The sequence below is a fragment of the Micromys minutus genome (genome assembly GCF_963924665.1).
Source record: "Micromys minutus genome assembly, chromosome: 3".
NCBI classification, from domain to species: Eukaryota; Metazoa; Chordata; class Mammalia; order Rodentia; family Muridae; genus Micromys; species Micromys minutus.
Window position 1 is genome coordinate 2,551,804 of NC_137972.1, and position 26,851 is coordinate 2,578,654.

General features: G+C 46.7%; 1 protein-coding gene across 1 annotated transcript; it reads right to left on the reverse strand.

The window, feature by feature from the left end:
• SMCO2 (single-pass membrane protein with coiled-coil domains 2) lies at positions 1-25,879 on the reverse strand (the record flags this gene model as incomplete). The annotated part of the gene is made up of 10 exons (XM_080913711.1): positions 1-199; positions 5,768-5,943; positions 6,684-6,740; positions 9,724-9,780; positions 12,166-12,241; positions 13,966-14,115; positions 15,211-15,341; positions 18,108-18,213; positions 22,395-22,538; positions 25,863-25,879. The coding sequence occupies 10 exons, from the start codon at positions 25,877-25,879 to the stop codon at positions 1-3; spliced, it is 1,113 nt and encodes a 370-aa protein (XP_080769837.1).
• Positions 25,880-26,851: the final 972 nt, after the last annotated feature.

Here is a 26,851-nt window from a genome sequence, read left to right on the forward strand (position 1 = left end):
TTATGACGGTAACAAATCTTCCGCTTCCAAATTCAAGAAAGGCGCCATCATCTCCCGGAGATCCCACATGGTGCGGTGCCCTAGCACACTGGGCAGCACCCTTTCGAAGAGAAACGTGGCGTCCACAAACAGTATGTAACACGACAGTCCAGTGATGGTGACCACGTAGACCATGACGAACAGCTTCAGTGCGTGCTTCCTACAGCAAAGAAGACACGAGTTTAGACCCAGAGCAGAGCCTCTTTGAAGGTGTGGACCCTGCATCTCCGCCCTCCACGGTCACCCACCCTTGACCGAGACCGCGTCTGTAAAAGGTGGAGACGGCGCATGCGCAACCCCACAAGCCGGCCTGGTCACTTTCACTCTGTTTTTGTGCCCTTTCTAGAGATACCCGCATGTGTTCGTATGCTACTTCCGGATCACAGGTTTTGACTGACTTTTAAAGATGTATTAAATTTCTATCAGGTGAATGAAATTATATCTGTAATATTTAAAGAGTGCACAGTCATCAAGCACATGAAGACGTGTAGTGGCGTATAAAATGTATACTTCCCGCTAGAGTGGGTACAAACCAGCTTCTAAAGAACAGTTCCATTATGGATCTCTTTATGGGGTTGGTGACCATATATAAACATGCCATACCTTCCCTGATGAGAAGTCTAAGTCCTTTTCCCTATTTTAATGTCTGGGTTGTATTTTGTTTTCTGGCATTATAAAAGTTCTTTATATATTAAGGACACAAAATCCTTAATTTTCAGAATTCTGAAAAAAATATGTGTGTATATGTATCTAATATACATATATTTGTATACATACATATAGCGTTTTGACTCAGGACAACCAAGACCAAATCCTCAGCACAGATTTATTTGCCCCAGAGGGACAGAGGGCAGGCAATAAGAGACAAAGACAGGAGAGAGAGGATGAGGGAGAAGGGACTGGACAAGGGAGAGGGGGGAGGGGTATTTGTCCTGGGGACAAAGGACTGCCTCTGGATAGGAGACAGACTTGGCCCATAGGAAAATGGCAGCTTATAAAAGTACAAGGGAAAACCCCATGTTAGGATGAGGTGTTTGATTTTAAATCAGGCGTGTTAATTAGGTGAGCCAAAGGGGACTTTTGATTGCTGGACTTCAATACTTTGATAGCTGAACCTTGGTAGTCAGCCTCAGGAGGAGGAAGTGGCCAAATAAGGGAACAGACCTTGGTGGCTTTAGGAATGTAGCCTAACTGTTTAGCACGACAGAGGGAATGGGGGAGAAGGGCAAGGCCTGCCGGAGCCATGTTTCCCATACTTGGATTGGCTATGTGTGTGTGTCCAGGAGGCATGTCAGAGGACAACTTTGGGAGCTAGGTCTCTCTTCCCCTTTGCTGAGGCAGGGTTTCCCTTGTTTCTGTATTGTGTGACAAAAACATTTCCTGAGGAGAGGTAACATACAAGTCTACATCCCTAGAAAGGGAGCACACAACAGGCCAAAGTACAGACAACACCAAAGTCCAGCTTGGTGAGCCATGGTTTATATGGGAATGTGGATGAGGGGTCACTTACAGGATCAGAAATGACCCAAAGACAGCTGCATCACCAAACATCACCCCAGCAAGGGGAGTGCTCACAGAGCTGGGACCTGGAACACACTGCACAGCCTGAAGGCAGCTCGAGAGGCTGGAGAGCATCCTTCCCAGGTACCTCAGCTGGACTAAACCTCTTCCAGGCAGCTCAGCTGGTTTCTGTTTCTTCCAGGCAGTTGGCCTCATCTCAAGAGTCTCCCTTTGCAGCACAACTTCCTTCTATTTGAGGGGATCCTCCACCATTATTGCTTTCTGTGGCTAGGTGGGGTCTAGTGAGTCTGGTCAGTTTCAGGGACTTCCTGAAGCTATTTTAGCTATTTTGAGTTGATTGCCTTCTTGCTTTAGGAGCTTCCTGCAGGGTGGAAATGGTCACACACATTCTGCAAAGCTGATTACTGTGGAGCAGGTGATCATAAGTTTCTCCTGTCCTCACCTACCTACCTTGCTGTGAGAATGCCTGAGCTGCAGGTGCATGCCACTGAAACTGGTTTATGTGAGTTTGACCTGAGGATCAATTTCAGGTCATCATGATTCAGTAGAAAGCACTTTTGACAGGCTGGAGAGATGGCTCAGTGGTTAGAGCACTGACTTTTTTCCCAGAGGTCCTGAGTTCAATTCCCAGCAACCTCATGATGGCTCACAGCCATCTGTAATGGGATCTGGTGGCCTCTTATGCTGTGTCTTATATAAATAAAACAAATAAATATTTTAAAAAAGCACTTTTGGGGTCCAGGTATGGTGGCACACACCTTTAATCCCAGCACTTGGGAGGCAAAGGCAGGCGGATCTCTGTGAGTTTGAGGCCAGCCTGGTCTACAAAGCAAGTCTAAGACACCCAGGGCTACAAAGAGGAACTCTGTCAAAAAAGAAAGGAAGGAAGGAAGGAAGGAAGGAAAGAGGAAAGAGAAAAAGAAAGGAAAAAAGAGAGCACTTTTAAAAATCAGACATCTCTCTGGCCTGATTCCTAACAATTTTCTACCTACTGATTCTGTGTAGACGAATATTCCATTTTAACTGGAATATTCTGGCCTTACTCTTTTTTGAGCATGGTGTATGTTCCAAAATGATGGTGACGGTTGTAAACTTCAGAAGAAACAACAGAGTTAAAACAGTTTAACTCAATGTGATGTTGGCTCCCTGGCGGCAGGCAACAAAAAGACAGTTTCAAAACAACAGTTCTCCAGAAAAGAGGTTGCTCAAGATTCTCTCTGGGTTGTGGCTGGAAATGAAGTGTTGGAGACCTTTACTTGGAGAAAGGATTCTTTCTTCAAGATGGTGGGTCAGCTCCATAAAGGGGTCCAAGGACTCAGAAACACCCTGGGATGGTGACACACTTCTACACCACAGGACAGAGCCCCAGGCTGATGCAGCTACCCCGAGCTACATACCTGCCTCAAAGAATCAAATGTTTCCATCAGTGTGTCTCCAATGTTTTGTGAGGAAGAGGTTCCCAGACCCAGAGAACTCTGTTTTTTTTCTCACAGAATCTCAATCCTTCCATTTTACCAATGAAGATTCCCATGCCAGAGACTGGGGTGAAAGCCTGCTAGCTCAGAGAGGCCCAGAAAACTGACCAGCCCCGCCAAGACTCCCCCTCAGTCCAATGTCTCCATAAAACCTTCCTCCTTCAAACTCAATGTCCCTCCCTTCTACTTCCTGCAAATCTCTCAATGTCCCTCCCTTCTACTTCCTGCAAATCTCTCAATGTCCCTCCCTTCTACTTCCTGTGCATCTCTCTATCCATCCTCCTTACTCCCTCTCTATGGTATTTATTTTTCTCTTAATAATCCTATGTTCACTTCTTCCTGTCAACTGGTTGCTTGCTCCACCTCTTGACCTACTGTTGACTTTATTTAATCCTGTTCTAAATATTCAGGCAGAAAATTCTTAAATTAAAGATATATGCTAAAACTGAGCCACAGCACAACTAAAAACAACTTTCTTCCAGTAAATGACACAATCTTGGGGTTCACAGTGTGATCAGATATCCTGCAACAGAACTCCATATGTGCATTTTTTATTGCTACTCTATCTACAGTAGCAAGGAAATAGAACCAACCTAGATGGCCATCAACAGATAAACGGGAAAGGAAAATGTGGCTCACAGACACTATGGGAATTAAATGAAAATGATATTACGAAATTTGAAGTGTTCCATTCCGTGCAGATCCCCGCCTGTAGTGTACACATGCTTATATGTAAATTCTCTAAACATGGGACTGTACAGCATTTAGAAGGGGTGACACTGGGAGACAAGGAAGGAGTAAATCAGTGAAGGACCTGAGGAATGGAAGCGTATATATAACGTCAACTGGTTTTCTAGTTTCAACTCTGTCGTGGTTCTGTTCTTTCTTGTTGTTAGTAAGTGAGTAGAAATATAATTCACAAAGAGGTGTAAACCCTGAGCCGCACAGCCTCAGAGCACAACCTCAGAGTGCCACTCTGCCTTAGGCTGCACAGCCTCAGAGAGCCGGTCTGACTGCACGGAAACTCACGGACAGGCAAGGGTTTGGGAATGTGTGTGTCCGAATGACTGTCTTAGTCTAGCTGTGTCAAAGTTTTAGTTGTGGGTTCTTTTTTTTTTTTTTTAATTTATTTATTTATTATACATGAGTACACTGTTGGTGTCTGCAGACACACCAGAAGAGGGCATCAGATTCCATTACAGATGGTTGTGAGCCACCATGTGGTTTCTGGGAATTGAACTCAGAACCTCTGGAAGAGCAGTCGGTGTCAGCTCTTAACCACTGAGCCATCTCACCAGCCCAAGCTGTGGGTTCTTAACATTAAAGTATTAAAGTGATTTCATTTTATTGTTTGTTTATATATATATATATATATATATATAGATAGATAGATAGATAGATAGATGCTTGTGTGTGTGTGTATATATATATATATAAATTTTTTTTTTTTTTTTTGAGACAGGGTTTCTCTGTGTAGCCCTGGCTGTCCTGGACCTTGCTCTGTAGACCAGGCTGGCCTCAAACTAGTAGAGAGCCACCTGCTCTGCCTCCCAAGTGCTGGAATTCAAGGCTTGTGCCAGCACTCACGAGGCAGATTTAATTTTTTTTTTTTTATAGGAGGAGGGCAGGAAGAGTGATTTTGTCTAGTAAACAAAAGTTGTCAAATCTGTTTTGTAAGTCATTTCCTTTGGGGAGGTGATGACCAAAGCCTTTAGTTCCCAGCATCCATGTTGTCCTAATTAGGGTTTTGTTGCTGTGAAGAGACACCGTGACCACGGCAACTCTTCTAAAGGGAGATGTTTCTCTGGGCTGGCTCACAGTTTCAGAGGTTTAATTCATTATCATCATGGTGGGAAGCACCGCACATGCAGGCAGACATGGTGCTGGAGAAGGAGCTGAGAGTTCTACATCTGGTCCACAGGCAGCAGGGAGACTGACTGTGAGCCACACTGGGGTAACCTGAGCATGAAAGAACTCAAAGCTGGCTCTCACAGTGACACGCTTCACATACTCCTAACAGTGCCCCTCCTATGTGCTGAGCACGGAAACACATGAGTCACCTGTCCAAACCACCGCACATGTGACGGTTCCCAACCACCTGTAGCTCCAGCTGTAGGAGATCTGACACCCATTCTAACCTCCCCAGATATCAGACATACATGTGGTATACATACATACACGTCCATGCAAACAAACACCCCTACACACAAAATGAGTAAATGTAAGATGTTTTTAAGTCTTCAGAAAGGATGTAGGCAGATGGGAACTGGAGCTCTTGCTCAGCGATAGAACGCGTGCCTACCGCGTGTGAGGCCCTGAGTTCTGTCTTCTGCATTGCACACATCTAACAGTGATTTAGAAAGACACTGTACATAGGTAAAATATATGGAATATGTCCATATTACATATGGAAAGATTTATCTAAGGTATTGTGAAGGCTGCCTGTGCCTTTATGCTTCTTAGTACAATCGATGTATAGCCAAATTGAGAAAGGTGCTATGACCTTAATTAACAGACAGAATTTACAGAAGAAAGTAAAAACGGAGTCAGCAGTCAGTCGTAAACTAGCTCATCTGTTGAGAAGCCGCACGCACATGCTGTCTCGCTATATAGACCAGTCTGGCCTTCTCGGCTCTGCCTGCCCCTGGAGTGTGGCGAATAAATCTGTGTGCCTCTCCTGACCACGTCTCATAAGTTTGTCCAGCCCATGCCAGCCCCATTTTCTTACTCACCACAACGCACCGCCGGGAGGAGAGGGAGACCCCGACAGGCTTGGAGAAGCCTCGGGAAGCAGGGGTTCTTCTTGCTCCGTGTCCACGTCCTCGGAGCTGTGGGAGTCTGTCCCCAACCCTTGCTTGGAGCACATCTCCAGATTAGTGGTGAAGGCATTTATTTCCTCGTGGAATCTCTGGGGAGAAAATGCCAGGAGCAGTCAGCCGCCTTTTCCTAGTAAAATCGAAAATGCTTGATGTCTCCCAGTCTCCCTGTGGGTGATGGGACGTTTTCCCTCTGACACCTCGGGTGGCCATCGGCAGGTGCATATCTGGTGACTTACACACAGCCCACGTGCTGACCTCTATCTACAGACACATATAGTGATGCCCACCAGCTCTGTTCTGGGACACGGTGGTGCACATCGATTGTTATGTGCAGTTATAGGAGCCTGTACAAGGCTTGTGAAAAGGTGCACAACTAAACATCCGTGTACATTACAGTGAGAGACGTGCTAAGGAGTGTGTCTGAAAACCATGTCCCCAGTGAAGTCGGTGATCCAGCACCTCTGGTTAAGGGGTAGGTAACCCCTCCGTTCATTGTTTCTGCTACACATTAGCATTTTCCTCTTTGTCTAAGGTGTTGGGGAAACAAACTCAAAGACAAACTCATTGCTCTGGCTAAGAGAGACAGGAGAGGTCTGAGGAAGAGCTGCCATTTGCTCTGAGCCTTGCAGAGGGCAGAGCATGTGTCACGGATCAGGCTTTAGATGGGGTAGGGACGAGACACTCCAGAAACTTCCAGGTGTTCTTTCGGCTCAGAGCAGACACCCAGGAGGAGGAAAAGACACGCAACCAGCCAGAGACCAGAAGGAGGTGTATTTAGCTTCTTGGAAACCCAGACAGCCTGTGGGTAGGTGGACCCGGAGCACCTCACCTCTATCCGTTCGACGAGCTTCTCCTTTAATTCACGGGTTTCTTTGCAAGCGTCGACCTAAAACGACACCCACAGGTCTGAGCAAACTGACGAGGGCGTCTCGCCGGTTGACAGAATAAAATCTCTCATTTTTGTACCTCGTACAAAGAGGCTGTGCTGAGTGAGATGTCGATTTCTGGGTCTGTGGATGCGGCTGAGGGGTGGAGCGCTTTGCTCTAGCGCGCGCTGGGTGGGCCCTACACTCTGTCCTCAGCACCCCAAGAGCAAATCAGTGGGGGTGGGGCGGGGGTGAACAAACACGAGGCGAACTGCTGGTGGACCTCGTATTGCGAGAAAATAAACCAGCAGCAACGCGAGTTACCCTCAGCCCTTCCTATGCTGTTTCCCGCAGCATAGTGGCGCTTGCCTTTAATATCAGCACGCAAAGGGCAGAGGCAGGCACATCTCGAGTTCAAGGCCAGCTAGGACTACCTAGTGAGACCCTATTTCAAAAACAAACAAACATAGATAAATTTACAAAACTGAGAGCTGTCTGAGAGGCAGAGACGGGAGAGTGGCAGAGCAAACTGGTTAGCTAGACGAGCCAGAATTAGAGCGCATAGTTTGCCTCAATAAAGTGGAGAGAAAAATGCCTGATGTCGACTTCAGGCCCCATGCCCACGTACACTCATGCACAGCGCGCGCACACACATATAAATTAAGGGAAACACACACATGTATACGGCAGCTCCTTGGTGCGAGGCACTTTTTTTTTTTTTTTTTAACTCCTTTTGTGCCCCTTAAAAATCTTCTAGTGCTGAGGAGATGGCTCGACAGATAAAGGCACTGGGGGCTCTTAGAAAGGACTCGGGTTTGCAGCGCCCTCCTGGTGGCTCAACACCGTCTGTAACTCCGGCTCCGGGGAATCCATCGCCCTCTTCTGGCCTCCATGAGTACTGCATTTGTGTGGTACATAGACATACATGCTGGTATAAAACATCCCCATATAAATTATTAAAACCCAAATTCTTCCACCAAGGGAGAAGCTGGCGAAAAAGTAAGTTTCTGGGGAAATAGGAAAGTATCTCTCTTAGGTAGGCAAACATTTCTAAGGTATAAACTCGAGATTGGATCACATCAGATTGAATATCCAGGCTCTGGTTCAGCGAGTGACTCGCTGAGAGAGGACCGCTTCCATTGGCCTCCCGTCAGGTTGTCTGGGACAGAATACCTCGTCCTGATCCTTAAGCGCTGACGGGAGCAGGCAGAAGCTTTTCATTCTTTCTTCCTTTGTAAAAATAAATAAATAAATAAAAGACAGGGTCTGGAATATCCCGGGCTGGCCCCAAGGCAGCCGAGGGCGAACTTGAATCCATATCCTCTCGGCCTTCACCTCCCAAGTGCTGGGGTTACAGATTGTGCCTCCAGGCCTGTTGTGAGTAGTTGGTCTACCCCGGCTTTATTTGCCCATCGCCGGCCCTCGCTCCTAGCCCCAGGACTGCATTTCTGAGGCCCGGTTTCTCATGGTAAATACCCATGGACAAAATCCCAACTGCCCAGGAAAACAGAGCTGATAAATTGAGACCTCAGTCTTGAGCTGTGTGGAGGTGACAGAGGGTGATGGATGACATCTCACTGGCACTGAAAATCCCCCTCCCCCAACCAACCTGTCAAAAAGCGAGTTTAAGACAAGGCGCATCCGATGACGTCACTCGGTATGTAAAAACACGCAAACAGAATTTAGAACCGTGGTTCTCACCTTGTGGGTCGCGACCCCTTGGGGATTGGATGACCCTTTCACAGGGGTCACATATCAGACATTTACATCACAACTCACAGCAGTAACAAAGTTAAAGTTATGAAGTAGCAGTGAAGATAATTTTATGGTTGGGGGTCACAGCACCAGGACTGTCTTAAAGGGTGGCAGCATCGGGAGGGCGGAGAACCGCTCGTTTAGACACAAATGCACACAGATGTTCATTGCGCTTCTCTGAGGATCCAGGGTCGTCTTCTTCTTCTTCTTCTTCTTCTTCTTCTTCTTCTTCTTCTTCTTCTTCTTCTTCTTCTTCTTCTTCTTCTTCTTCTTCTTCTTCTTCTTCTTCTTCTTCTTCTTCTTCTTCTTCTTCTAATTCTCCTTCTTCTTCTTCTTCTTCTTCTTCTTCTTCTTCTTCTTCTTCTTCTTCTTCTTCTTCTTCTTCATCATCATCTTCTTCTTCTTCTTCTTCTTTGAGTGTGTGTTGTTTTTGTTTGTTTGTTTGAGACAGGGTCTCTCTACATATTCCTGGCTGTCCTGGAACTCATCAGGTAGATTAGGCTGGCCTCAGACTCACAGAGATTCCCCTGCCTCTGACTTTTGAGGGCTGGAATTAAAGGCGTGTGTAGCCACACCTGGCTACTTTTCATTTGTGTGTGACTTTTCATACTGTTTTAATTGCCAAAATAAGTTAAGTGTTGCTTTTGTTGGGAGGAGAAACTCGCACATAATTATGACATGTTGTGTGATGTTAATATAAACAGGAAAGGAACGTGGGTTCCTATTCTTTCACTTTCTGTCCCATGCGATTATGTGAAGTGGGCAGCACTCACGCTGTGAAATGTGTTGGGGTTGGAAGACTCTGTTCTCCCCTTCCATTGTGTGGGTTCTGGGATCAAACTCAGGTTGTCCTGTTTGGCAGCAAGCCCCTTTACCCACCGAGTCCTTTTGCTGGTCTGAGACTGTCTACTTTTATTTGTGTGTGTGTGAATGTGTGTCCATGTCATGTGAGTGTGTGTGCATGTGTATGTATGCATGTGTGTGTGCATGTATGTGCATGCAAGTGTGTGTGTGTGTGTGTGTGTGTGTGTGTGTGTGTGTGTGTGTGTGTGTGTGTATAGCTACAGATTGGGCTCAGACCCCTCAAACATGTTTCACCAAAGCTCTACTGCTGAGCCACTTCATCTTGGAATCCCAGACTTGCTCTGAAATGAGCGTAGTGACACTGAGCCCCTCCAGGCCCTGACTTCTCTGAATTTTAAATCCGTTGCTCCCAAAGATTGTTTGTCCTCCTTGATGTCTCATTACCTGGGTCAACTTTATGTTCACTTCCTTTAATTGCCTTCTGATTTCTGTGATCTTCTCCTATAACATGAGGACAGAGAACACGAGGGAAAGGTCCACGAAACAAAATAAACAGCTTTTAGGAGGGACATATGATGTCCAACAAACTTCAGATCTCATAGTTCCCTTCCCCTCACACTGCGCTGATGTATAAAACCAACATGGAATCCTGTCAGTCAGATGTGATTAATTGGTGGGGCTGGAGAGGTGGTTTAACTGTTAAAACAGTAGCTGCTCTTGCAGAGGATCTGGGTTTGGTTCCCATCACCTCTACAGTGGGTCACAACTGCCTCTAACTTCTGTTCCAGGGGATCTGATTCCCTCATTAGACCTCTGTGAGCCCTGTATGCAAGGGACACACATACAGACAAGCAAGCACACACACACACACACACACACACACACACACACACACATACACACACACACTTATTTGAGACAAGGTTTCTCTGTTTAGACCTGGAACTTGCTTTATAGACCAGGCTGGCCTTGAACTCTAAGATCCACCTGCCTCTGCCTCCCAAGTCTTGGGATTAAAGGCCTGCACCTCCACGCCTAGACATACAAAACATTTTAAATGTATGACTGGCCACACCCTACAAGTGGTCTGGTACAAGTTCCAGGTCATCCTGAGCAGCCAGCACCCATCAGCAGCATATGGTCACATTTGGAGGTATGTATTCACCCTCATTTTGAACCCCATTAATTCATCAGCAGCCCCTGAATCTGATGGTTTAATAAGAAGCTGTGCTTCCAGGCCACTGGGCTTTCGGTCAGTCCTGGTCTCCCGGGCACTGGAACTGCAGACTTTGTGTGTGTGTGTGTGTGTGTGTGTGTGAATGTGTGCATGTGTGTGTATGTGTGAGAATGTGTGCATGTGTGTGTATGTGTGAGAATGTGTGCATGTGTGTGTATGTGTGAGAATGTGTGCATGTGTGTGTATGTGTGTATATGTATGTGTGTGTGCATGTGTATGTGTGAGAATGCGTGCATGTGTGTGTGTGTGCATGTGTATGTGTGAGAATGTGTGCATGTGTGTGTATATGTGTATATATGTGTGTATGTGTGTATGAGAATGTGTGTGTATGTGTGCATGTATGTGTGTGTGTGTTTGACTGCCTCCTCCCTTCTCCTTTTAATTCTAACAACTGCCAGCCTATCTCCTGTCCACAGGCTTTGTCTTTTTCAGTGTTACACCGATGGACTGTGGAGTCTGTAGTGGTCTGAGCTGACATCTTCAAATAGCCCACGGTGCCCGAGATCACTCATGCTTCTGGGAGAGTCAGGAACGTCTTTCTTTCTCATTTCAGCCATCCCCTGTGCACACAAGACATGGCCTTATTCATCTATCCACTTGTGGGCATTTGCTGGGCCTCTGGTTCTCAAGCTCAGGCATGTTTTGCTTTTAACATGCACACAAAATCGTACAGCTCCAGCACAGTTTTATACATGTATGTGACACTCTCTCCTGTTTCTTGTTATCCCATGTCTCCCTGAGTGTGGCGGCTCACACCTGTAAACACAGTGCTGGGGAGACTGAAGCAACTGAGAGTTCAAGGTGAGTTCCAGACCAACCCATGATTAAGAGGGGGCTCTCGTCTCAAAACAAAATGAAGCGACTCAAATAGACCAGAGAGATGGCTCAGCAGGTAAGAGCATTTGCCACCAACCTGACTTACATCCCTGGACTCCATATGGTAGTAGGATAGAACCAATTCTGAGAAGTTGTCTCTGAAATGCATGCATACATACATACATACATGTATGCACACACAAATATGTGCACACACATGTACACACGTGTGTGTGCACCCATGCATACACATATGTGCATATAGACACATATACATACATAATATGCATGCACACAAACACACATGCATACATGTATATATGCATGCCCACACATACAAAACATACAATAAACAACATAAATGTAATAAAACTTTAAAAATAAACATTACACAAAATAAAAAGAAAACTTTCTCTGAAGGAAATCTAAGAACACAAGGAAATAAATAGGAGTTTTTGGTGGTTTGGAAATATCACAAGAACACATCAAGAGGTCATCAAAGGCAGAATCAGCATCTCCCTTTCCAAGGACATGGCTAACAAATTCCCATTCCCAAGGTGTTTTCTCTGAGCTAGCAGGGCTGGGAATCTGGGATTTGGGCCGGCGGTTCTCCTTCCGGATCCTGTCTTCATGATGGCATCAGGACAGAAGAAGCCTCTGAGGAGGCCTCACCCAGTGTCCGGAGAGCAGAGTAGAGACCAGTTTTCTGAGCATCAAACAGGGGAGGTGCTGGCCCCAGAGGAAGGCACTCCACTGTCTGCAGCGCCCTCCCATGATGGAGGTGGGTCTGCCTCTGGCTATGGTCTGTTTGGTACAGGCATCGGGAAGCTTACCTCAATGTCTGCTTCCTGATCAGGGTCCTCCAGATTTTTTGACTGGTTTTCCAGGGATATAACTTCAGTGAGCAAGCTACAAACAGACGAAGAGATGGACTAAGTCCTGCAGATTGAGGGGGGAAATCATCCAACAAGGGCGAGATCTCCAGTCTGTTCTACTTGGGAAGGCACAGTAAAGAGAGGCTCTGTTGAACTAAGCCTCTGCTCGTGTTAGAAGGCACAAACGGGGAGAGAGAGGACTGGTTTTTCCAGCACTGGGGCTTGAACTGAGGCACTTGCTTGTGCAGGAGAAACAAGCAATGGGTTGTAAGTGCAGCCTGGACGGTGACATTTCAAAATCCAAATGCTGAGTATCTGGGTTTTTATCCACACTCTATCAAGAACCTTCAGCTCAGTGGCAAGTTGGGCGTGGTGGTGCACTCCTATAACCCCAGCGCTCAGCAGCAGATGCAGGAGGATCTAGTTACGTCATTTAGCCCAGGATACGTAAGACAGAGTCTTAAAACACGCACGCACAAGAAGAACAGAAAATAGTGGATTATGTGCTCACTGTGCTGGTTCCATAACTATGTAAAACTCACAGGACCTTACATTAAAGAACATGATTGTCTTTATATATTTACATATAGTCATACTTGAATTTAAAAGGGAAATTTATGGCATATGGCGTTTGGATCCTTTGTGATGCTTTGGGGAATAAAAAGGTCCGACGCAGATAAGGCGGACGTGCGCAGATGCTTTGAGACCGGCAAAGAGGAAGCAGCTAAGAGTGCAGTTCCTTTGTACAAAGAGGGTGGAGCTCAGCATGGAAATTCAAGGGCTTCAGACATTTATTTCCAATAAGAGCTTTCTTTGTTAATCGTTGACTGTGAGTCACAATTCGAACCTCGCAATATGCCAGTGAGGATGCCGTACAGTTAATCGCTTTTTGGACGCGAGGAAAGGCAAGCCCTTAAAAAGTGGTTAATTCGCCCAATAAATGGGCCATCAGGAGTCAAGCTCTGTCTCTGCAATGGGGGTGTAGCTCAGTTAGTAGTGCTGTGGCAGAACCGTCCCCTAATGAATAAAGATTTCAGGGGACCAATCACTGGGCGGGACTTCCAGGCCGGAGGGGGAAAGAGAGGAGAAAAAAAAGGAACTTGAGGCCTTTTGGACAGGGAGAGAAATTGGGGTACAAGATCAAACGAACTAGAGGCCCCCAGGTTAGATGCAGATCCTTTAGGATCCGCTTCCGGAGGATTTAATTTAGTTCGGCTTACTAATTAGGATGTTAGTTGCTGAGCCCAGCGATTGAGTTACCTGCTGACTTTGAACTAAGATTGTGTAGTGTTTTCCAAAGAAAGGTACAGGGGTGGGACGCACCAAGCAGAATTGGAATACGTGGTGCTGGCGTGGCAGAGACCCGCCACGGGAATTTACCGAGTCGGGTGCAGAGATTTTAGAGCAAAGGGTCAGAGAGTCTACAGAGATGAGAACACCTTGCTGATACCATGTGGCCCGCCGGTATATGGAATATACATATGTATGGAATGTGCTTACATGCATGCACACGCAAACATGCATACCCACACACACACTCATAAATAACAGTGATAAATATAGAGAGTTATGCACACCCAGTGTGTGAAAAATCTTTCAGAGAAAGGAAAGGCACAGGACTCTGATACAGGTCTTGGATGTCGACTTCTAGCCCCGAGACTGTTCTCTGGCCCCTCTGGTACGGTCGGCTTGCTGTATTGTGTCTTGAGCTTTAGCGGTGGAGGACATTCTATTTTCCCCCCAACACCCACTGCTTACCACTTCACTGTGCTTTCTGTATGTTTTATGTTTTGTATAATGTTGTTGATTCTCTCCAGCCAGTCAACGTGGTCGGCTCCAAATTCTTTCATTTGTAGACCCATCTTTGCGTGCCAATGGCGCAGCTTGAGGGCCAGGCTCCCTGGGATCCTGTGGAGACAGAACCCAGTCACTGGGAGACAGGAAGTAAAAACACCTCATATGGCTCTGCGTGACCTTCCTCTGCATTTCCTAGCACTAAAACTGTCCAACTGGCCGCCTATTTATCCATGTAAACAGGTCTTTAAAAGCCCAGATGAAGCAAGTAATTTTGCAAACTACGTCTTCTGTTACTGAGAATCAAGCCTAGGGCCTCACAAAGCCAACACTAAGACACACTGCCACCTACATGCGCAGCCTGGAGAACTGGCTCCTTTGCTTCCGAGCACCTGCTGCTCTTGCATAGAACCTAGGTTTGATTTCCAACGCCTACAGTGTGGTCCGCAGCTTTCCGTAACTCCACGTTCAGAGGACCTGACACCCTCTTCACACACAGTGCACCTGCATATATGATGCAAGCAAAACATGCACACACATACTTTTCAAAAAAGCTTCGGGCTGGAGAGATGGCTCAGTGGTTAGAGCACTGACTGCTCTTCCAGCAGTCCTGAATTCAAATCCCAGCAACCACATGGTGGCTCACAACCATCTGTAATGGGATCTGATGCCCTTTTCTGGTGTGTCTGAAGATAGTTACAGTGTACTCATATATAATAAATAAATACATAAGTAAATTTTTTTTAAAAAGCTTCATGTGTTTGTCTCAATGCTAGGCATTGAACTCAGGGCTTAACACTGAGGCCCTGGCCCTAAAATGGATATATTTGAGATCTCCCTGTATAGAGTGAACGTTGGCTGTTGGACAATGATTGTGGCAGGGGAGAGGCGGTGTTCAACATGGGACAGGCAAGGGCAGGCTGTTAATGATGATTCGAATAATTTTCATACAGAAGTCACCTGAGACTGTTGACGTATGTACCAATTCTAAACTCCACATCTAACAACACACAGAGACCTGCTGCCCCTGCCTGCTTCGGTAGCCAGGGACGGGCTGGCTCTACCATCTTGCTAGGCAGGGTCAGCCAGTCCCTGTGCACGCGGATGCTGCCTGGAGCTGTGAGACTTCCGGGCTGTCTCCGAATGCCTTCCCAAGATTTATGTGCCCCCCATCCTCGGTGCTCTTCACTGGGCCGTGTCCTTGCTTACAGGGTGCTCTCCTCCGAAGACGGTGACAGTGGAGAGGCTTGAGGGGCCTCGCAAGCTAGAGTTACTTCTTGCTCATCCTGTTTGCCTGGCGGATCCTGGAGGTGACGCTCGGACTCCGGCTCCGACCCGTCCTGGATGAGATGATGGCGGAAGGAGAATAGAAAAAAGTCATCGAGAGAGGTGCCCCAGGAGGTGCCTGCTTCTCCAGACCAAAATGGCGTGTCTGGTCTCCTCTCTGTCAGCCAGGCAACGGTGCACATCTGCAACGCTGGCCTTCGGGGGGAGGTTTGGGGGGGGGACTGCCCTAAGTGTGAGGCTTACACATGAGTCCTGGGTCATGCTGGGCTATATACACCACAGCGGAACAAGAACAAATGAAACAGAAAACACAGCTGAGGACCTTTAATATCCTAAAACAGGTAGAAACGTTTCCTGTTAGGACAGTCTGTTGAGCCATGGCAGCTAAGTGCACCACATAGATCTTGTTTCAACGCTAGTTTTGTTTTGTTTTTTAATTTATTTATTATATATAAGTACACTGTTGCTGTCTTCAGACACACCAGAAGAGGGCATCAGATCCCATTACAGATGGTTGTGAGCCACCATGTGGCTGCTGGGAATTGAACTCAGGACCGCTGGAAGAGCAGTCAGTGCCCTTAACTGCTGAGCCACCTCTCCAGCCCGATACACAAATCTTTTAAAGTGACATAGCTCTAAAAATCTGAGGCACAGCTCAAGAAGCCAGAATGTGGAGAGAATGCGACTATTAGGATTCTTTATGTGTCAAACTGCTGATTTCTCTAGATGTGATGACAGTATTTTGGATATGTAGAAGAAAAATCTTTATTTTTAGAGATGCTTTCTGAAGGCAACAGGAACAAACTCTTGTGCTGTTTGACCTTTTTTTTTTTTTTTTTTTTTTTTTTTAACGTGTTACTGCAATGTGATTTATTAGATATCTTTGCCGGACTCTTACACCTAGAAGTGCTTGAGGGGCCCAGGATTGTCCACCAATTCAAACCCCCTTAGCTGTCTTTTCCCTGATTTAAAATGGCTGATGAAGAGCCTCTCCCCCTCCCCTACCTGCGGCTTTCCCGTGGCAGCTCCAAAGGAGATTGACCTTCCATAAGAAGGCCCCATCGCTCATTCTGAAAACCGGAGTCAATCTGGACCAAGCTCCAGGCCCCGCTCAGTCGGAGTTGACTCTGGACCCGCAGTAGCACTGGCCGTCACTTTTCTGATCATGTTCATCACCCACAGCCTTGCCTTGTGTTTGGCCTGAGGCTGTGAACTCTCTCCAGCTGAGGACCTCCATTCCGCGGAGGTATCTGTCCTCGGGGCCAAATATGTAGTCTTCCTGGTCCTCTTCCATGTAAAACATGAGTGGGCGGTGAAAGTAGCCGGGCACATCCCACCATCCCTTCCTGCGTGGGTCAGGAAAGTAGCCGGGCACATCCCACCATCCCTTCCTGCAGGCTGTAGACAGAGCGATTCCAGGCAGCTGGTCGCTTGGTGCCTTGACCTACTTTTAAATGGCTCGGTGAAGTGCATTTATTTTTACACGCAAAGATAAAGCAAATGCCACGCTCTCTGCTAACTGATGTGAACGCTACTTTAAAAATGCCGCTGTAAGAACGTAACCGGCCGGTCGCTGTTCTGTGCTTTTGTATTCTGGTGTAATTTGTTTTCATGGCAAGAGGTTTGAGAAAAATTGCATAATCTATTGTATTTAGTCCATGAAATCCCTTCTTTCCTGGTCCCCCACCTCTCTCTCTCTCTCTCTCTCTCTCTCTCTCTCTCTCTCTCTCTCTCTCTCTCCCCCTCCTTCTCTCTCTCTCTCTCCCCCCTTTTTGCTTTGTTTTAGAAAAATGTTCAGTTCTCTAGCACTTCAATCCTATACAGGCAAAAGACCAAAAATAATAATAACCTACCTAACAACACGGCTCCTCCCCCCTTTTCTCCCTCACTCCACCTCTCTCTCTCTCTCTCTCTCTCTCTCTCTCTCTGAAACTCTACTGTAAAATAGTTCTGACCTTTGAGGAAGTTTTAAGAAAAACAGTCCTGTGAGTCAGCCAAACAAATTTAAACTGGAAAAAGAAAAGTTTGGGCTGGGCAAAACAGAATAGATTCTCAACGAAAGATCTGCATAAACCTCAGCATTCCTCAGAGACAGAGTCTGTACCCTCCGTCTGAGGCTGTTGGCACCATGAAGATACATCCGTCCATGTCCCCGCACTGTGTGTCTCATATTTGGACAAGAGTCTTTAAGGTAGACTTTGTCATTGAGTTCAAAGAGCTTGAAATCGGGTCATTATAGATTGATTTCCAGGTCCAGGGGGACTGGCCTTAGAGTGAGACAGCCAGGGCTAGCTGTTGGAGAGGTGGAGACAGAAAGGCAGCTGCAGTACACCCAGGGCGCAGGCGCGGCCCCGGGGGGGGGGGGGGGGAGAAGGGAAAGGATTCCTACATGGATGGATTCTGTTGGAAGACTTTCTGCAATCAGAGGATAATTTTACACATAAACTCTGCTCTGTGGTGGCCTTTGCCAGTTGTAATTAATCCTCCCAGACAAAATCCAATACATAACATGTAGGGAGTGGGGGGCATGGAATAGCTAGGGTAACCCCATATGTGGGCAGTGGTGGGTGTTTCAGTGATTCCCTTGTAAGGAGAAAACCCTTGGGCATTTTCTCCTGCTTTGAGACACAAGGCGAGACCATTTCCTTCCCTGCCGCGACAATGATCTCTCTTATTCCTCCTTTTTTTGTGTCTGTTTGTGGGTTTGGTTCGATCCACTACGGGACTATGTGACAAGGCTTTGGGCTTCTCACTCTCCCATCTTCACCTGCTAAGGACAGGGATTACAAGCATACAGCATCAGGCCCACCCCACCTTACCCACTTTTTGGCATCCATCTTGTAAAGGAAATCGGTCTGTAGGTTTTCAGAAAGTTTGTCTTTTTCATCTGGTCTGTCCGAGATGTGGTCCGTTTTGGCAGCTTCCCTTGGCAAATGCAAAGGACACAAACAAAGCAGACAGAGGTGATTACTGCACCGCGGGAGTTTCGGATGGTCCTTTGCCCTACACGATTCTAATGGAGACCTAAGGAACACGCCCAGCCCCAGGTATACCTGCTACCCTCGTACTGACTTTGTCCTGTGTGAACAATGTCATATACAGTGCTTCTTGCAGAAGGGAAATAGAAAGGCTGTATAAATATTTGTTGTCTGAATCCATAAATTATTTAACAGTGACGTCCCACATTCCAAATAGCTGCCATTCGTGTTTCTGTGTATAACGTATGGAAAATACACACAGTAAGCAAACAGCAAAGGGTATAATCTCAAAAGAAAAATCTACCAAAGGGTAGGATGGACAGAGGACCAGGCCTGTGATGAAACTATGTGACAGTGTTGTTAACTGTCCCCTGGGAGGTGGGCTTCCGGAGAACTGTCTTGACTGAGTTCATTGGGCTGGAAGACCCGCCCACTGTGGGCGGTGCCCTTCTCCTGGCTGGGTTGAAAGATCTGCCCACTGTGGGCGGTGCCCTACCCTAGCTGGGCTGGAAGACCCGTCCACTGTTGGGATTCTGGACTACAAAAACTGAGAAAAGGAGCTGGATAGGGCATGGATTCGTTGCTCTCTGCTTCTTGTGTATGGATGCGATACGACCAGCTGCCTCAGTCTTCCACGACCTTGATTTATCCACCAAGATGGACTTTGTCTTGAATTGCGAACCAGGTAAACCCTCTCCGTCTCGGGTGGCTTTTGCTGTTGTTTGTTTTTTAGTTTTTTGTTTTTTAATTGCAGCAACAGGAAAAGAAACTAAGGCATACTGGTTATCTTTCTCATTGCTGGGATAAATCCCTGAGAAGGAACAGTGAAAGGGGACAGTCCATCACGGTGGGAAAGGTATTAGGGAGAGCTTAAGGCTGCCTGCTCACTCCCAGTCAGCAAGTAGAGACAGACAGACAGACAGATCAGCAGTAAGGGAGCCAGCTCCAACTGCTAAGGCTCACTCCCAGCGATAGGCTTCCTCAGGTAGGTCTCACAAAGGTTCCCTAGCCTTCAGAACAGCACCATTAGTTGGGACCAAGTGTTCAAACACATGCGGCTGTGGGAACTTTTGACTTCGAGCCCTGTTTAAACCACACCTGTAAATATTTAGTTCACCCACAACATTTTTATTCTTCCACAGGGTGTATGACAAGCATGCAGGTTTCCACGGGTCTATGCAAATGTGAGGGTAGTTAGGGTTGTACTGCTGTGAACAGACACCATGACCAAGGCAACTCTTATAAGAACACCGTTTAATTGGGGCTGGCTTACAGGTTCAGAGGTTCAGTCCATTATTATCAAGGCAGGAGCGTGGCAGCATCCATGGTTTATGAGGAGCTAAGAGTTCTACATCTTCATCTGAAGGCTGCTAGCAGAATACTGACTTCCAGGCAGCTAGGGTGAGGGTCTTAAAGCCCATGCCCACAGTGACACACCTACTCCAACAAAGCCACACCTACTCCAACAAGGCCACGCCTTCTTATTGTACCACTCCCTTGGCTGAGCATAGGCAAACCATCACAATGAGTATATTTATATACATTATTTCGAATTTTGAATTTTGTGATAACCTATTTGGAGTCCATTTCATACTAGTACATTAGGATTTCTTCATATGTATGACTCTTTGTTTGGGGTAGTGAATTTCCTATTTCTGTGTGTGTGTGTGTGTGTGTGTGTATATATGTGTGTGTGTATGTGTATATGTGTGTATGTATGTGTGTGTATGTATGTGTGTTTATGTGTGTATATGTGTGCCTATGTGTGTATGTGTGTATGTGTGTCTATGTGTGTATGTGTGTATGTGTGTGTATGTATATATGTGTGTATGTGTGTGTATGTATGTGTGTATATGTGTGTATACATGTGTATGTGTGTATGTGTGTGTATGTGTGTGTATGTATGTGTGTGTATATGTGTATGTATGTGTGTGTGTGTGTGTGTGTGTGTGTATCCACATTGTGTGCATGTGGTGGTAGAGGTCAGAGATCGACACTGAGGTCTTCTTCTATTGCTCTTCATTTTATCTTTTGGGTCAGGGTCTTTCACGGAATCTGGACTCACTGTTGGGCTGTGCTGGCTGACTAGGCAAGGCCCTGGGTTCCTCTGGTCTCTGCCTCCCAACACTGGGTTCTGGCAGCACCGTCACTCTTTATGTGAATTCCTGTACTTGCATGACGAGCACTATACCCACTGTCCAGTCCCCAGGGCACCCCAGGAGAATAAAACTACAAGCAGTGCTGTAGTGGGGTGTCCTCTCGTCTGTGGCTGCATGCGGCAGCCAGAGCTGACACAGCGGCAGGCAGCTCCTGAACCCTGCCTCCCAAACTTTCCCAGCCTGCACTTTGCTTATTTGTTTATACAGACTGGCTTTTGTAGACAGGACCACAAGTAGTTCCTTTGAACTCCGTGGCTGAGGCTGGCCTTGAACTGTGGACCCTGCTGCCTCCACTTCCAAATGCTGGGGTAACAGGTGTGCACCAGCATGCCTGGCTTTTAACCCGTGCTTCATAGGTGTGGGATCAATTTATACTCCTGGCAGACATGGTGGCTAATCACAACTCGTGAATTTTTGAAGTTCCTGTTCTCTGCCGATCTAGTGTTTAGCATTAATTTCTCCCGTCGAGTGAAGCAGAGACTCTTTGCCTGAGTGTTCACAGCTTCGTTCTGTTCTCTCCTGTGTGACAACTGTGTTAGAGGCCCCGCCCATCTCCTACTTTACTAAGCTGCATTTATGTGACACATACACACATTTAAAATTGAATCACAACAACCTTGCAATGCATGTCTGTAGTAGGTCAGATCCATGAACCCTGAGCCCAGACCAGGGACTTGTCACACCTACTTTACTCTCTGGTGGTTCAAATGAGATGTCCCTGTAGTCTCAGCCATTTGACTACTTGGTTCCTAGTTTATGATGCTGTCTGGAAGGCTTAGGAGTGTGGCCTTGTTAGAGGAAATTTGTAACTGGAGGTGGACTTTGAGACTTCAAAATTCCTGCTTCCAGTTTGCAATCTGCCCTTAGCTGTTGCTCTAGCTGCTAGTCTGCCTCCTGCTGCCCCTGCCTGTCTATAAACTCACCCTCTGAGGGGCCAATGAAGTTCTTCCGGAAACTTCCAAGGTCACGGTGCTTTATCACAGCGAGAGTAATGAATATTCACACGTAGGAAAAGGTGCTGGCATTTATAGGTTTATGTTAACTATCTTTAATCCCAGCACTTGGGGGGGAAATCTCTGAGAATCCAAGGCCAGCTTGGCCTGTTTAATGAGTTCCAGACCAGCCAGAGCTGCACAGTGACACACTATCTCAGACCAGCCAGAGCTGCACAGTGACACACTATCTCAGACCAGCCAGAGCTGCACAGTGACACACTATCTCAGACCAGCCAGAGCTGCACAGTGACACACTATCTCAGACCAGCCAGAGCTGCACAGTGACACACTATCTCAGACCAGCCAGAGCTGCACAGTGACACACTATCTCAGACCAGCCAGAGCTGCACAGTGACACACTATCTCAGACCAGCCAGAGCTGCACAGTGACACACTATCTCAGACCAGCCAGAGCTGCACAGTGACACACTATCTCAGACCAGCCAGAGCTGCACAGTGACACACTATCTCAGACCAGCCAGAGCTGCACAGTGACACACTATCTCAGACCAGCCAGAGCTGCACAGTGACACACTATCTCAGACCAGCCAGAGCTGCACAGTGACACACTATCTCAGACCAGCCAGAGCTGCACAGTGACACACTATCTCAAACACGATCAATAGCAGCAAGGTTACCCCTTGGATCTGTGGTTGCTGAGAATCACTTGATTGTGCAACTAATAAAATGTAACTGTGCTTTAAATGGCTACTTCTTTAGCAACTGCAGATAAGGGGGCTGTGAATTTATAAGGAACAGCCAATTTCCTAAGTGGAAAATGAAGTCTTGCCGGCTCTGCTTCGGATACCTCCTTCACACCACAAGCCTCGCACGTGGTCCGTAAGTCTGCTCCAGTAGAAACTTACGAGTTAAAAGTAGATAAACCGGAGAAGAGCATGTCCACCCTGACCCTGAACTGACGCCTCATGATTGCTTTCCTACTGAGGCAGGTCCCAGAAGTGACTCCTACTTACTTGGAACCTTCGGTCACACTGCCGTTTTGGAGAAAATCACTGCTCTTCTCAGTCAGCTGATGTTCCTTCCCGTCTGCCCTCATTTGCAGAGACATCACGCCTTTACTGAGGGTGGCTGGTGTAAGAGCTGCCACCACTCCAGCGCTGTAAGGACAGTGGCAGGAATCTGTCAGCAAGATCCACAGTCTCCTGATATGTGGCTAATTCTTTCACAGAGAATGCAGCCTGTTTCCCAGGGCTGCCAAGATGGCAGCCCATTCTCCGGGACCCCAAAGCAAGCTCTTGAGAGTCTCTGTTCAAGTATACAAGGAAAGGGTTTGTGTGTGGTTGCCCTCAAGGGTGCAGCTCATGTCTAAGTCAATAAATCATCCTCGAATAGGGACATCATAGAGAAACATGTGACAGTCATGTTGGGGGTTAGAACAGAACTGTTTGTAAATGATTTCTGGTTGTGTAACGTGTGCTGCAAAAAAAAAAAAAAAAAAAAAGCAGAATATAAGGTCACTAGTATTTCAGATTTCAGGGCTAAATAACCAGAGATGGTCTCTAGAGACATCAGATGTCTCATTTACCACTGAGATGGTTCGTCCTACACTCTCTGTCTTTAGACCTCCCATGTGTTTTTCTGTCTCCTATTTCTGGCAACTGTCACTTCCAACTCCTCACTAGTATAGTACATTAACAATACAATGATGTAATACATCTCGTTCCAATGACTCTGGATCCCCAGCTACACAGGCTACCTTCCTAGAACTCGGGTTATTAAATCAAAGTGGGTATCATACAGATTCTTTAATATTTAGAGAAACATTTCTAAATTGAACTGCAAAACAGCAACGACAAAATAAAGGGGCAGAATTGCAAAGAAGGTTTGAGTGGTTCACATCTAAGCTCCCAGTACTTGTGAGGCTGTGGCAGGAGGATGACCTTCAATGTGAAGCTAGCGCAGGTTGGCCAGGCCTACAGCATGAGGCCTTAGCTCCAAACACACAGGCAAAGAGTGAGACAAACACATGTGAAAAGCTTTAAGAAGGTGATGGGGTAAGGGGCTGTCTTGGTACAGAGACAGGTGGATCTCTGGGTCTTGCTAGCCAGCCAGCCTAGCCTACTGAATCCAGAGCTCCAGATCAGTGAGAAACTCTGTCTCAAAAAAGTAAGGTGGGGGGGCCTTTGAGAGGGATAAGTAGGTAAATGCACCCACTGTCCAGTGTGATGACTTGAGTTCGATCCCCGAACCCGCATGGTGGGGAGAACTGATTCCCACCGAGTGTCCTTTGACCTCCTTGTGCACACCAGAGAAAATGTGTGCACATGAAAATATCGACGGATTTTAAAGAATTAAAAACAAAGTAGGTAGCAAACCATACACATCTGCACACCCACATGTGCACACCAGAAAAGGAAGTTAATCCATGTTAAATTAACATCACACAACAAGGTGGTGATAGCAGTGGTAGTAGCACTGATTTCATACACGAAGGCTTTTGCTTTTGTTAATCAGGCGCATTCATTACATTGTTTCATTCAGTCCTTACCAACACCCTGTGGGCAGTTAGCCAGCCAGATCTTTTTTTTTTTTTTTTTTTTTCTTGACAGTTTTTTTTTTTTTTTTTTTAATTAATTAAAGAAATCTATGTCTTACCGTAAAAACTAAAAGTTAGTTAGAAAAAAGCAGAGATCTGGGGGTGGGGGGAGTGACTTGTGTGTTTTAAGGGTAACAAATCTAGGACTCATATGTTTGAACAAGCCTGTGGGGGCCGTACCTAAACATTGCATAATAAAAAAGTACATTTACTTCAGCTTCCAAAGTCCCCATACTCAATAGCAGTATCAACAATGTTAAAAGTCGAAAGTTCAAAGTCTCTTCTGGGATTCATCAAATCACTTAACTGTAATCCCTGAATTAAAACAAGCAATCAACTAGGCAAATTCCAAACTCTGCTATCTCCATATCTAATGTCAAGGCAGTCTTCAGATCTTCAACTCCTTTTTCATCTTTGTTAACTGTGACAAACCTCTTTCTCCTGAGCTGGTTCCACTCCCTGTTAGCAGCTTTTCTTGGCAGGTATCCTGTCACTCTGACATCTTTAACACTTTGGGTCTCCAAGTCAGTTTCAATGTTACAGCTTTTTGTTTCAATGTCTGGGATCCACACACCATCTTCTGGGCTCCTCCAAAGGAGCAAGCCAGATCTTAACCATTCCTGTTGTTATATCAGGAAACCTCCAGCACCTACAACCTACAATTTGTCTGATTGCTACCATATCAGCTTCACAACTGCCTATGAACATAACACTTTCTGCTTCCATAGGTTTGACCACAGTCCACTGACCTCAGAGGCAGCCCCAACCTCTGAAGATAACTTCTGGGTCTCCATACAGCCAGAAGAATCTCGCTTCTCTAAATCCGGTGTGCAACACCAGCACACGAGCTCTGTGCTTGTTGAACACACAGAACCTCCCATCCTCCTCAGCCTCACTTCATCAGCCACTTCATTTTAGAGAGTGGCTGCTATACAGAGAAGTTTGGACACGTTCATTCTTTGGGGCTTATTTAACAGCAATCCCTCTTCTCCCTATACTACCCTATTTTTGTTGTTGTTTTTACCGGTTGATTTTCAAAGCTGTTTGGAATTAATAATCAATGAGAATGAACTCTTGTTCCTTTCTCCACATGCCACAAAAACATTTAGAGTTATCAGTTTGGGGAAAAAAATGTGTTTTAACCGGAAGGAACTGATCAACTTTAGAAGACAGCTGACTCATGGCGGATTGACTCTCTAGCCCATCCCCCAGCACGAATTTCCCTCTTCAGAGCCTGCTCTCTGGATAAGTTGGGAGGAGCATGATTTGAACAATCAGGGTTTGGTGAGGAGGCAGCACACAGAGGGGGCCCATATTCTTGTCCTTTCTCAATCTGGTCATCATTTGTACCTCAGAGTCCCTTGGGATGTTTGGCTGGTGGCCTGTGTTCCCTAGCTCCCAGGGCAGAGAGGCCTTGCAGGTCCACACCTGGTCAGAAAAGCTTGCAGTTGGGCTTGCTCTCTCTGACATTCTACTTGGAACCCAGCATGCGAAGCTCCTAACTCCCTCCCCTGAGAGCGAAGACAGCAGTGTCCCCTGCCTGTCTCTAGCCTGCACCATCAGCTTGCCTCTTAGCCTTCTGGTTTCCCTTCCAGGGCTAGGGCTTTCTCCCACCCTGCCCTCTCTTCATCCATCAGCCGGTCTCAGACACACAGTGCCTGGGGTGCTCCTCTGACTTCAGCTCCCTCCCCACACACGCTCTCCCACTGCCCTTTGACTTTGGAGCCTCTAGCTTCAAATGACCACACTTCCTCTTGCTATGCTTGAACAACACACTTTCCCAGGAAACCTCTGCCATGTTCAGCCATCATCTGTGGGAATCGAGATCCACGGCAGGACCTAACAGATTGACCTACGCCTCTCAACTCAAGCTTACAAGCCTTACCTTTGGTTTGAATCCATGTTCGAAGCCTGTTTTTGCCATATGCCTGCTGTTCGGTTTGGGCCAGAGTTAAGTGCTTTGTCTGGAAGCAGGTTTGTTAATGGCTGCCTAAGTGAAGTACTGGAAGGACTAAGGCGATGACTGGGAAGGAGCTGAGAGCTGGGCAGTTGCAGGAGGGAGCTTCCGGTAGAAAGGAGGTCCCACAGGACAGCCGTGATTGCTTCTTTCCACAGCTCTCCTTCGTCAGTGCTCAGAGTAATCCGAATTATCAAGGGTACTGGAGGAATGCACCGCGATGCGGTGAGAATGTTAACGGGACCTCTGAGCTTTGTGCTTGAAGTCAGGCGCCTCTCTCCTGTGGCTTTACCTCCTGTCCCCTGCCCTCTCTAAGTGCCTGTTGGGACAATCTCCAACCTTCAGGGTCCCACCTCGTATCATAACTGTGCCCTTGTCTTTAGTGGTCCCGGGACTTCATGTTTCTTTAGGGGAAAAAAAACCCACAAAATTCTTCTAACTTAATCAGCACTATAATAGCAAATGCTTTCTGAATGTTCAGTTATATGCCAGATATTTTTGTGTATATTTTTACATATATAAGCTATTATTGTAAACAATTCTTCAACAGAGGGAGGATCTGTGACTCATATCCAAACCTAGATAATGTGGTCCCAGGCACCGTGCCTTTAAGTACACTGTACTGTGATCACTCTTTATACTGGGATCTCACAGTGGTGATGGTGGTGGTGCTGGCGGTGGTGGTGGTGTTGGTGCTGGTGGTGGTGCTGGTGGTGGTGGTGGTGGTGTTGGTGCTGGTGGTGGTGCTGGTGGTGGTGCTGGTGGTGGTGATGTTGGTGCTGATGGTGGTGTTGGTGATGGTGGTGGTGCTAGTGGTGGTGGTGTTGGTGTTGGTGCTGGTGGTGGTGCTGGTGGTGTTGGTGGTGGTGCTGGTGGTGGTGCTGGTGGTGGTAGTAGTAGTGGTGGTGGTGCTGGTG